We start from the raw sequence: 13,115 nt of genomic DNA, 5'->3' as shown, positions 1-13,115 counted from the left end.
TATAGACTCATTTAGAGCCTGTCTCAGAATTAATTATAGCAAAAGTGACTTTATATGGCACATACGTAATCATCACTATGAATATTTTTTAATATTACTGGTTCGAATGATGGGGAAAAATACATATACACAACAAGCATATGGTCATAGGGCAGCAAACAATTTGGATTAACATGTAAAGTCATGAACATTGTAATCACGTTGAAGTGTAATTTGCATACATGGACTGTTATTTACAAGTTTAGCATCCTTTCTCACAATTCATTGATCGACAAAGGTCGTTTCTAAGATCTTTGGCCTGACAACGGGCGAGAACAGAGCCCATTCCCTCCAGTGGCAAGTTAATATCGCCTCTGCTAAAATAGAACTCAACAGTAGAAGCCTCTGTATCAAAAAATAATATTCAGAACAATACATATGATGTATAACATGAGAAGCAATTAATAAAATATAATCTGAACCACTATTGTTTGACTACAATAGTATTTTGCAGTCCTTATCATATAGCCTCATCTTTTTTTTTTTTCCTCTTACAAGACTCACATTCATTTCTGCGGAGCTCAGTGTGCTGAGGCGCCGCAGTTATCTGTGAAAAGCAACATGACATTCATTGGACATCAGCCCAGGACAAGATGGGATTCCTTGAGACGATGCGAGGAAGACCCTGAAACACATAGAGAGCTCATACCAGCTAATAGGCAGCCAAGCTAAAAGCTTTTTTATATTAAGCCTAGAAGCCTGGTGGCTATTTTAAATCATTAGGAGTAGACAAGATGCTTCTGCGAGTAGAGTTGCTTTGGAGGACAGAGTGCTGAGTATCCTCTGGCAGGATTATTTCTTCCTGATCTTGGTAGATGGGCCATTGTTAAGATCTCCATGGCTCTGGTTGGCAGCGCTTCGGACCTCGAGAGGCGCAGCAACACAGATTCCACAGGTCAACATGACATCATCAGACATCCCATAGTTCCAAATTCCACCATACTCATACGAGGTCACTGTCCGCCGCGAGGATTTTAAGAGCTCTAATGCAGGAGAGGTGGATTGAGTCTGTGGGAGGGGATCAGGCAGGGCAGCACGCGCTGTTTAAGCAATGAGTTCAAAAGGTCATCTCCTGTTTCTCAAGAGAAGAATCACCAAGAGCAAGAGTCACGGATCACGCCAAGCCCGCGTTTCAAACTGATTACCTGATCAGCTGAGCTCATGTGAGATGCTGACGAGGGAAAGAGGACAAAGCAACACATCTGCAACGCTCTTTTGACTCCTTCTCCAGAAGTTCGGCTTCTTTCTGTTCTCGAGTGAACTTCATTAAATTACCATTCACCACACGTGTATACTTAATTATATACTTAAATTTTTCTTTATATTTATTATCATTGTCTTTATACATCTTACTCAGTCCTTTTCTTCTGAGCCCAAGAAAGTCCTGCCCCTCCCCCCCCAACTCCTTTAGTTTAGTGCATCCCTACGGCCCAGGGGGACCTCTGGGGCTACTTGCAGACAAACTGGTCGACCAGTGACGTGCAGCGCTTGCACTTGACGTAGCAGCACCAGTGGAACTTGCAGTGGCAGCGCTCGTGCTTGTAGGTCTTGAACTGGTCATAGCCGCGGCCGCAGCACATCAGCTCGCAGCCGTCCATGCCCTCCGAGGTTTTGTTGCAGAGGCGGCCCTGAGTGCCCAGCGAGCCCGTGCTCTCGTTGCGCAGGCAATAGTCCGGGCTCTGGTCGATGTACGCCAGGTCCTCGGCCGTGGGCGGGTTGAAGCGGTTGTTGACCAGCTCCAGTTTGCCACGCCGGCTGATGCGCATGGCGGCGGCGCTGTCGTACTTCTCCTTGAGGAACTCGCCCACGCGCCGGAAGTCGGCCAGCTGCAGCCAGCATGTCTTCAGGCTGCAGGAGCCCGACACGCCGTGGCACTTGCACGCCACGTTGGCCAGGTTATACACTGCCTGGGGAAACACATGGAAAACATGGAGATTTGCTGTTAGACAGTGGAGAGTTTCATTTTAAGGACTCATATTCTATATCTGCATTTTTTGCTGCATTTATAGGTCCATTTATAAACAGTCATCATTCATTTTTACATGACATTTTCAAACTTCTCGCTCCCCCTTAAAGTTCGTCAGGCTGCCATGTACTGTGCCCCGGTCTAAAAAGCTCTATACACTGAAAAACAGGGTTCATGATTGAAATGTGTCAAGTGTTTAACAGTTGAACAGAGACAAGACAGAAGTCGTAACAGTTGGACTTATTACTTTACTACCAACAACTACTTATTTAAAATCTCTTCCAATAACAAAACTCTGGGGTCCGTCTAGGCACAAAATTTTGAACCTCATACAAATCATTTTACAAAAACAGCCTTTTATCACCTAAGAGCCATGTGTCAAACACAAGGCCCACGGGCCAAGTCAGGCCCGTGACACAGTCCGTGAAAGTATTTTAATTTTCTATTATCATTAGCCTGTTTCACTCTGAGATGCACTACAGTCCCCACCACGCACTGCAACATAGTGCACATTCTGACCCCCTTCCCCTGACAATAATCTATGGGCCCGCAGTTACACAAGAAGAACAAAATCAGAATTATATTTGAATAAGTACTCAATGCCTATTTTGCCCCTGACCTAAAACATATTGCGAAGGTCCAACTACTTCTATCCAATAGTGATACGGAACACACGCTTTAATTATCACCAGGCTTGGTCACTGTAACTCCCTCTCTTCTGGAGCTCCAAAAAAACTCTCAAAATCTACCAGAACGCTGCAGCACGTTTGTTGACGAGGTCCAAGAAAAGAGATCATATCAGTCCAAAGTCTACACTGATCACCTGTCACATTAGGATTGATTCTGAAATCATTCTGTTTGTTTTTAAATCACTAAATGGCCATAGACCATCCTATATTTCTGACATGCTTAAAAGATACTCACTGACTAGAGCTCTTAGGTCTGTGAGTGTTGGCTGTTATGCATTCAAAGACTTAGAACCAAGTCATATGGACAAGCTTCATTCCGTTTTTTGTGCTCCCCAAGTGTGGAACAGCTTGCCTGTGGCACTGAGGGCATCCTAAACTGTGGATGCTTGACGTGTGATCTTGAAACTTGTCTTTTTAGTCTTTTTCTGGGGTTTTAATTCATCATATTTATTTTGTTTATTTATATCTATTTTTTATGTATCTTTATTTTTTATCTTTATTTTATTATTGTTGTTATCTTTCTTTTACACAATTATTTTTATTACCTTAATATCTTGCCAAACCTGATTATCACTTTGTCCTGTGCTATCTGTAAGCCGCTGTATGAAACAACCACGTCTATTAAGAAATGTATTTTTCTTAATAGCTCTGTTTTTCATTTCTGAACTGTTTTACTCAATTACTTGGTAAAGAATTCTGAATTACAAGCACTGTATCAAGGGTGCTATAAAAACAAAATTTTACATTTGAAGTTTGAAGTGACTGCATGCAAATAAAATACATTATTTGCATTAATTATTAACACAATTCAACTTTCTTCAACTAATTTGCAATCACAAGATACATTTGGATCACATGAATTCAAAGTGCCATATTTTTTCACCTCAGCGTGACTGTGCAGACTAAACTGTTGTAATCTGAATGGGTGGTCATATGTAAATGTGTCTGTGGTTGTGACTGTTTTTGCAGCTGGACTCCACAGACCGAGGAGTGAACTGTACAAAATCCTGAAACCTTAATATTTACATATTATTTAAAAAGAAACATTTTCTGTAATATGGGCCATTTATGACTCCACATACAAAACCAGTATCAGAATCAGCCAAATACAGGAGTACAGTTATTTACCTGGACATAAGTGTTCGTTTGCTTGGAAAAATATCAGCATTAGGAAAATACATACATATATGTATATATATGTATATATATACGTGTGTGTGTGTGGAAAACAATACACATACACAAGTCTTTTTTTTCCTAATGCTGATATTTTTCCAAGCAAATATACACACATCGATCAGCCAAAACACTATGACCACCTCCTTTTTTCTACATTGTCCATTTTATCAGCTCCACTCTGTAATGCTACAATTACAGACTGTAGTCCATCGGTTTCTTTAGTGGTCAGGACCCCCACAAGACCACCATAGAGCAGGTATTATTTGGGAGGTGGGAGCACTGTAGTGTCACTGACGTGGTGGTGACGTGTTAGTGCATGTTGCACTGGTGCGAGTGGATCAGTCAGTTTCACTGCAGTGCTGAGAAATATCCACCACTCAAATAATACTTGCTCTGTGGTGGTCCTGTGGGGGTCCTGACCATTGAAGAACAGGGTGAAAGGGGGCTAACAGAGTAAACAGAGAAATAGATGGACTACAGTCTGTAACTGTATATATATATTTACTTTACATTAAACTTTACAGGAGAAGGAAAAAACAGACTTTACTTTAGATGTAAGTTTTTCCGAGTAATTTTAATGTGTGTGTGTGTGTGTATAAACATCTTGTGACAGAGTTGCTTTTGACACCTTCTGCACCCAAGAGGAACAGAAACCAGCAAAAAAGCGTGTCAGGGACCAAAATTTGCTTTTGTGTGACGACACTGCCCTCTAGAGGCCAACGTGGCTCACTACACCGGACCTGTATGTAGCAGGGCAGTTTTGAACCTGGTAGAGCTTCCAGGGGCCTTTGGAGTTTACAGACCCTTAACAAACAGAGAGTGGCAATGAGAGCATTTGGAGAACAATGGGATCAATAGTCATTCTGTTCTAGAACACACAGAGAGCCCCACGTGCGCCGAGAGTGAACTTCCTGTCGATTATATTCACAGAAACTCCAGCTGAATCAATAGAGGCATTTAAAGCATTGGTACCCTTACCTAATGCATATGCTGTGTATTTTTATTATTCTACCGGTACTAATCAACAACAAAAGGAACCGCCTGAATCAAAGACCTGCTTTTAAAGCTAACTTTGATATGGTGAAGTGTAATGAGGCGCAGAACACGTTTTTTGACTTATAAATCTTGCTCACATGCTACGAGTCAGACAGAATATTGGAGCAGAAAACATCAATCGAACGCACACCTGTCGAACAAAAGTTTCAGCTGTTTTCCATACATGTAGCGCCTCCGTACAGAACACGTGCTTAACTCTAACTGAAATAGGACACGCTCTTTTCTATGTATGTTCTCCATCAGGTCCTTGAGGAAGTTGATAACGTGTTTTTTTTTCATTCACTGTGTCTTTGTGACTTTGCAGTCTCCTGAACATTGGAATATCAAAGGGATCTCTTTCCCTCTCTCTGTCTTTCAATCATTTGCAGTCTCTTTCTTCACCAGGGCCCCTGGCCTCACACCTCCCTTTAACACCTCATGCGAGACGGTGGTTTAACAGGCGCCTTTTACAGAGGTGCTGCAGCCCCCACCCCCACACACCCCCTCACCCCCCGCCCCGACTGACAGCTGCCGATGTCCCTTACCTGCTTGTAGAAAGAGAGTGAAGACTGAGTTTGAACACTTTGTAATACATTCTCTGTCAAAACACCGCCTTACCTGCATACCAGCCCGGCCACCTGCCAGAGACACGCACACATACGAGTACCTACTCACACTCAGCACATACATCCAACACCTCGAATACCTTCCATCGAAAACGATACTAAACCAAAACAATGCGCTTTCTCAGTTCATTCTCTTTCTTTCTGACTCTTCCTTGCTTTTTCCTCACCCCTCCCCTCATGGTGTGACAGACAGTCAGGCTCACTGGTGCAGAGAAAGGACACGGTCTTGGGCACTGGCACAATGAAGCATGCTCAGACAGGGCTGGGGCCGGCTGGGGTGGGGGACCGGCAGGGGTAAACAAACGGCCCTAAAGGTGCGCAGATAAGAGGAGCCCGGGAAAGTGGAGCTCAAATAAACAAACCCCAGTCTTTCTCTCCTGCGACCAGGTCTCGCAATCCCTCACATTTTTTTGGTAGTTTAAGTTCCATCTTAGTACCATGTTGTATCAAAACCTTATTTTCTTTAAACGATTTGATCTGTTCTTTACTTTGTATGGACATTTCACAATGAATGGACTAATAGAAATGGGAACGCTTTCTTTTACAGTCTTCTAAGTACTGACCAAGTAATTGTGAGGTACAAACTCCAAAGCACTACACAGTTATTCTGTCAACAGGATGGAAATTTCTGATCCAGTTGATCTAAATTAAACTGAAATGTCCATCAGGTTCTAGATATCAACTGAGCAAGTGTGAGGTACAATCTCCAAACTGCTGCGGAATTATTTTGGATGAAATCAGGATAAGTACCAAGATAGTCTACCTAATTTACAGTAACAGGTTCTAGCTATTAAGCTGATAAAGGACAGAGTTAAATGTCTTATATTTGGAGTAACAAGGTGGTAAATACACTAAATATCAAAGTAATGTCACACATTTGAGCAGGAACATAAATCAGAAACAACCCCAAGTACCGGGTAAATTATATGACATAAAATGACGGCATTAAATACAAAGATAATGTTGAATGAATTAAGTGTAGCAAGTGAAATAACCCACATTAATAATTATTGCTTTATTTTATACCCAAAATTGATTTAATTTATAGGTAATAAAAAGATTTATACTACGTAAAACTACTTTATTCATACACTTTTATGTCTTGTAACTTTCCAGTACCTGATACTTTTTACCCAAAATTATTGCACAGTACTTACCCAGTTAATAGGTAGAACCTGTTGGGCATTTCAGTGTAATTTAGCTAGACTGTTTAAAAAATAATAACAGAGTAATAGCTGGAGTTTGTGCCTCACACTTACCTGGTTAACAGCTACAACTACAATAAGAAAGTGTTACCAAACGTATGTAATAACATGTCATTACGGTAACGTCTGTCCTGTTACTGTTTCAGAGATATGAGGTTGTGTTACAACAGTGATCAGGGCTGGTTCTAGCTATAAGCAGTATAAGCAGTTGCTTAGGGCCCCCAAATCACCAGGATGTCCCTGAGTATTATCTGATTGTTTGTTTTTGCCAAAAATTCAGTGAATTCAGAGATTTTTAAAAAATTAAGTATGTATTAAATCTTACAAACAAAAGGAGTGGGGTAAATATAAGATGGTGCTTTGGGCCCCCAAATGTTCAGAAATGACATGATCCATCCACTGTCCAAAAAAGTGATGAGCTGAATTTAATTCAAATGTGCACATCATTTCCACATGAATAACATATATCAAAACAATTATTGGCAAACGTTCCAGCAAAAAATATTAACTTGTCAAGTAAAATGATTTTAATTCTAGTTGATCTAATATTTCCCATTTTGAGATTGTCATGCACTTATTATAAGATTATTTAGCTTATTTCTAGACAATTTATACCTGTTTTAAGTAATTTCATCAAGTAAAATTATCTAGCTGGCAGATAATTTAGCTGGCTTCAAGCACATTTCTTACAACAAGCTAAATTATCTGCCAATATGGTGAGATAATTTTTCTTATTAAAATAACCCAAAACAAGTAGATAATGTTTGTAAATAGGTTAAAATAATCTTAAAATAAAATGACAACAATCTCAACAGGGGACATATTGGATTGGAAAAGATTTATTGACTATATTTAGGATAATTTCATTTGACAAGATACCATTTTTTCCAGTGTAAGCAAATTGAAAGTCTCTCTTGATGTAGAACACTGCAAAAAATTAGTATCTTGTCAAGTGAAATGATCTTAATTCTGGTCGATATGTCTAATATGGTTGTGCACTTATTTCTAAGATTATTTAGCTGATTTCTACCTTTCTTTTTCTACCTGTTTTAAGTAATTTCATTAAGTGAAATTCTCTCACTATACTGGCAGATAATTTAGTGTAATTCAAGCACATTTCTTAAAACAAGTAAAAAATGTTTGGAAATAAGTTAAATAATCTTAAAATATGCTTATAACAATCTCAACTTAAAAAATATTGGACATAACTAGATTTCAGATAAATTTACATGATAGAATACCAATTTTTGCAGTGTAGATTATAGTTACGTTTAAATGCTGTACACATTTGAACTAAGTGAACACGCTAAAAATCCATTTCAGCTATTTTTCCTAATACTAAAAACTCATTATATTATTGTTATATATTACAGTTTTGGCATAATGCATACTCTACATAAACTATCACAAACATACTACTTACAGCACCTCTATAATGGTGTTATTTTAATTTAGATTGCCAAAGTTATTGCAATGTTAATATTTGATATATTTTGTATGTACATTATATAACAAAACGGTTCCTCCTCGCTCACCTAACTGTTCTAGAGTGAATCCAACTGTGTGCCAAACGTCTAGGTATAAAAGTGAGGACGTTTGCTTTGTGTGTGTGTGTGTGTGTGTGTGTGTGTATGTTTTGGTGTCAGTGTCAAACAGCTCTGCTCCACTTCATCTCTGTGGCAGTGGCCGAGTCCTTCGCCGGCGGCTTTTGTGACCCACACAGCCGTGACCACACACTAACCACACACACTATACCTCGCCAAAGCACCCCCTAACCTCAAGGCCGTGAGCTGTGAGGCATCGGGGAGGCTATATCTATTGCCCCCGATACGCTTCTGTCACCTGCACAAAGGCCTGCCAGCACTAAGCCTCTCCACGCAAGACAAATCTCCAGCAAACAAGCCGAGCAAAAAAGAGCCGCCAGCAAAGAGCTGAGGGGTCGCCCGGGGCAACGGCCGCATGAAGTGGCGCCGCGCCACGCCCTCTCCACGCCCGCCCTGGGGTCACCCTCTTCCTCCTCTGAGGGCGAGGGCAGTTCAAGAAAAAAAAGGCAAGAAAAGGCAACAATAAAAGCTCCTCTCCATCGACCCGGCAGCCAATAACTCTTCAGGGGGAAGAAAAGCGAAGGGTTGGAGAGAGGTCATCCGAGGCTCTTCGGCTCCACAGAGCTTGCAGAGATGGTATCATTAGTATTTGATCCATACTTCTACTCTTATTGATAATGTTTATCGATTCAGACCGTCACCACTTCTCTTTTCAGTTCTTGTCCTACCCTAAGGATCATAAAACTTCTCTGGCTCATAACTACATAAATTAAACAGTAGTTTCATAGCACTTACTGAATGCTAAGTCTTAATCCTTGTGTGGTGTTGATGTTTTTGTTACTCAGTGGTCTGGTGGACCCACCGTGCAATTATATCAATTCGGCCATAACAATTTGTAAAAATACCAGATGTTTAAAATATCACAAGTGTCCAGTGTAGGGTTCTCCTTTAGCAGCTGTAGCCAGTCAGCAGCCTGTCCATGTTGTCCACCCTCACACACATGCACATATACAAACACAGACACACACACTAACAGCAGGCCATGTAGGAGGAGAACAGAGTGAAGGACACAGCACCTCCACACTTTTATTCCCTGCAGTTTCACCCAACACCACATGTGTAATATAAATGTGTGGGGGGTGAACAGAGTGAAGACACTGAAAATGGGTTATTTTATATGTTCTTCACAGAAAATGAGCAAAGGACAAGAATCTGAGGTTGAGATAATAATAAATCGCATCATTTTTTCTTTTGGTAAACATTGAAAATGGGTCCCCCAGAACCCCCAACACCACACAAGGGTTAAATAGGAATTCCATCCATTTTTCAGCATTTCTGCATAATTAAATGGTAAATCATTCAAGAGAAACTTATTAAGTCAGATTGTTTTGCAGTTGTGATGTCCAAACGTCTGAAGAGTTTAATGCCTCTAAAAGTTCCCTCACAGAAAGTTATGACATGAAATGGTCATGAATACACTGACAGTTTTCTGATAGTACTGATAATGATTTGGTCTAAAATGTATTATTAAAATCCACTATTTCACCATTATCAACATTATCTTCAAAAACGAAGATGTGTAGGTTCACTGGTCTTTTTGGTTAGTAAATAAAACAGGTATATTTGTGTTGTAGACACTGCAACCCCTGGTTCCAGTCACCACCACTGTACAGAGCTCAGCAGAACCGTTTACGTTTGACCTCCCAGATACTCCAGTTCTCACTCATTTATAACCGGTCCCCACTCAGACCCAAACATTAGGGGGCATCCCCTGCTTCCTTTCACAGGACTCATCTAGGCCTTGACCTCCTCACCTGGAGAGCGGAGCCGCTGGGAAGTGCCATAACCCAGAGAGAGGCCATCTCCTCTGTAAACACCTTAAACAAGCTCATCTGGCCAAAAACAAACAGGGTGAGAGCAGAGCTCCGCCGCACTCCGCACCCACATCAGCAGGCAAATGGACTTTTTATGACGCCGTGTGTCATAGCGAAAAGCACTCAGGGGACTGCTCTGATGGCCACAGGGGCGCGGCCTGCCAGCGAGCACCGCACGACCCAGAGCACATTCCTGCCTGGCCTGGAGCTGCGCCGACATTCTGCAGCAGGGCTCAGCGAGACGATAAGGCAGCCCCACGCTTTACACCCACCTGAGAGCATCAAAAGGCTGCAGTTGCCTCTGGCCAGGCTCCCCTGCACACAGGCACACAAAGAAACTGGGCAAGGGATTCAGGGACTTTTCTTTTTCCTCTTACATGCAGCAGATCAAAGAAATCAACAACCAGGGGCTTCTTCAAACAAAGGGCAAACAGTCGTCAGCTCACCGCTGTGTGAGGATTCAAGTGAAGCGTACTCAACATGAGGTCTAATCTGACTTTCGCTGACCGCTTAACTCAAGGCTTATATTTCAGTACGGGTGGTCGATATGGCATAAATATCACAATACATGCATCTCGATGTTTCATTTTTCTGAGGTTTGATAAGCTGGAACAGAGAAAAAGTAACCAGTAGGCCTACATGTTTAAAAAGTCCTATAAAAAAGTACAATTTAACATTTCACATATTGTACTGCACTAAATTCAACAGGACTAAATTCAACCGGAAAATGTTCATGATAATCTTAAGGCTTATTTGGCAATAACTACTGTAAATAATTCTGTTACAAATATAAACTAAGTAAGGTAAGCAGATATGAGATGGAGGAAGATAAGTATGGGAAAACGTTTACAGCAACACAACTACTGCCAAATGTAAGTGAACTGGGTGACACTTTATTTTAAGTGGTCCTTGTTAGATAACAAACACTCAATGGACTTTCAGTAACAAGTCAAAGACATATGAGGGTTAGGGTTAGGTTTTGAGTTGAGGTTAAGGTTAGTGTTAGGATTAGGGCCAGGGTGAGGGTTAGGATTTGGGTAAGGTTGGTAAGGTTAGGTTTTGCGTAATAGAAGTAAAATATTAACAACACATCTACTTAATGTAAGTAATGTATCAACAAAACATCTACAAGTTATTTACTTCAGTGTATTCAGATGCTTCACTACAGCTACTTCACTGATAGGTTGTTGATGTGTTACTGATAATCTGTTGAGAGTTTATTAATCATCTACAAAGGACCACTCTAAAGTGTTACTGTGAACTGAAAGACAAAATTGTATTGATGTTTCCACGTGTATAAAACTAACTATATCAACGTCTTTCAGTTTACTTACTTTTGGCACTAAAACTAAGTAGCTTTTGGCACTAAAAGTAAGTTGTCATATATTATACATATGTCATATATTTTATTTGCAAAAACACATTTGAATCAAGTCGATTCAATGCATTACTTTTTCACCAACTGTAGGTTGAGAAGTGGGATTAGAGAGAAAAGGGAGATGCGTCTTGTTGGGTAAAGTCCAGAGCCTGGCCGTGGAAAAGGAATGCGCTTTGACCTTCTGACCCTGACCAGACTCCAAGGGCATTAGCCTTGCGCAGAGGCCATTTGGTCACTTCCAGTAAATTATTTCTCCCTCTGGTTCAGACTATTAGGCCACTATTCACAGAGAGTGCTGATGTTCTGTTCTGGTCTACCGGAGACATGTGGACTGCTCCAGCCTTGCTCACGCACAAAACATACACTAAACAAGCTGGTTTATGTTTGCACGGCGCTCGGGTTTCCAGGCCGGTTTCACGCTCCTATAAAACCAAAACACTATTAAGAGGCTCTGGCATGCACCAGCACCACTGTGTATCTGGGACTTCCTTCTGGTCTAATAGATGATGCTTTTGTTCTTGCTTACTCTAACATATTATGGTCTCTAGGGCTGCACAATATGGACAAAAATAATATTGCAATTACAGTGCTGCATAATGTGTTTGTGCTGTGCTTTGCAATATGTTAAAACACAGTTTTAACACTGCTAATTTGCCATGGTTGAAGAGTGCCAGCATTTACACTGGTTAGATAATGTTTGTCTATTTCAGCTTTCCGTGGCGTCAATACTGAAGAAGTGGTGACAATTTACTTGAACACTGCTACATTACACTGACATAACCACGGACATAACATGTGCAGGACACATCAACTCCGTACAGGTAAAAATACTCAGTCTCTCACCATTCGCCCAGCTTCGTTGTTCTGCAGGTTCATTAGCGTGCGTGCGTGCTCTGTGGAGCCTCGTGGGTAGTTCTTTTCCCGCTCCCGTGCGTCCACAAACTCCCTGGCGAAGCGGTAGCCGTAGTTGACGTTGTCCCCGCAGCCGCCCCACAGCCAGTCCCGTGGCAGGTCTCTGGGCCGTGCCGCTCGGCTGCAGCCGCAGGTGGACAGCTCACCCTCTCGGCACGCCCGGCTGATTGCGTTCACCACACCTGCAGCGCTGATGGCGTAGGTGAATGCTGTTTCTCTGCTGCCTGGAGAACACAGTAACACAGACACTGACCATGAAGTCACAGTCTGGAGAGTAACCCCTTAAAATCCCAGGCTTATTACTGAATAACAATGCAGGGACTTTAATTATAGACTTTATTAATAGATTATAGAAGTGTGTAATAAAACTTTAAGGCCATTTAAGGGGTTAATGGTCCCCTATAGCTTATACTACAAATTCTTAAATTGTTAACGAAGTCTAGTGATCATAAGAAGTGTGGGTTTTAGGATTCGGAACAGGCCCAAGGCTTAAACTGGGAAATGCTGTTTTTGTACATGGATGTTAACAATGCAGTGAATATTGTTCACTGTATGTGGTATTGTATGGAGTTCTCAGCAGTGATGTCATGAAAATGTGATTAAAAATAATAGCGTCAAATCTATATCAAAATATCTTTAGATTCTCTTCTAACTAAGATGACAGTCAC

At 41.2% G+C, this 13,115-nt stretch overlaps 1 protein-coding gene across 1 annotated transcript in view; it reads right to left on the bottom strand.

The window, feature by feature from the left end:
• Positions 1-748: 748 nt before the first annotated feature.
• wnt5b (wingless-type MMTV integration site family, member 5b) overlaps positions 749-13,115 on the bottom strand; it is a 148,066-nt gene continuing 135,699 nt past the window's right edge. The window contains exons 4-5 of the mRNA XM_036577662.1: positions 12,379-12,671; positions 749-1,946 (exon numbers count right to left, since the gene is read on the bottom strand). Coding sequence (XP_036433555.1) covers positions 1,488-1,946; positions 12,379-12,671 — 752 coding nt within the window. The 3' untranslated portion in view covers positions 749-1,487. The remainder of the gene's footprint in view (positions 1,947-12,378; positions 12,672-13,115) is intronic.

Source organism: Colossoma macropomum, unplaced genomic scaffold (assembly GCF_904425465.1).
Source record: "Colossoma macropomum unplaced genomic scaffold, Colossoma_macropomum, whole genome shotgun sequence".
Taxonomy (NCBI): Eukaryota; Metazoa; Chordata; class Actinopteri; order Characiformes; family Serrasalmidae; genus Colossoma; species Colossoma macropomum.
Note: the sequence above shows the minus strand (reverse complement) of the source record. Positions and strands in the feature narration are given on the sequence as shown.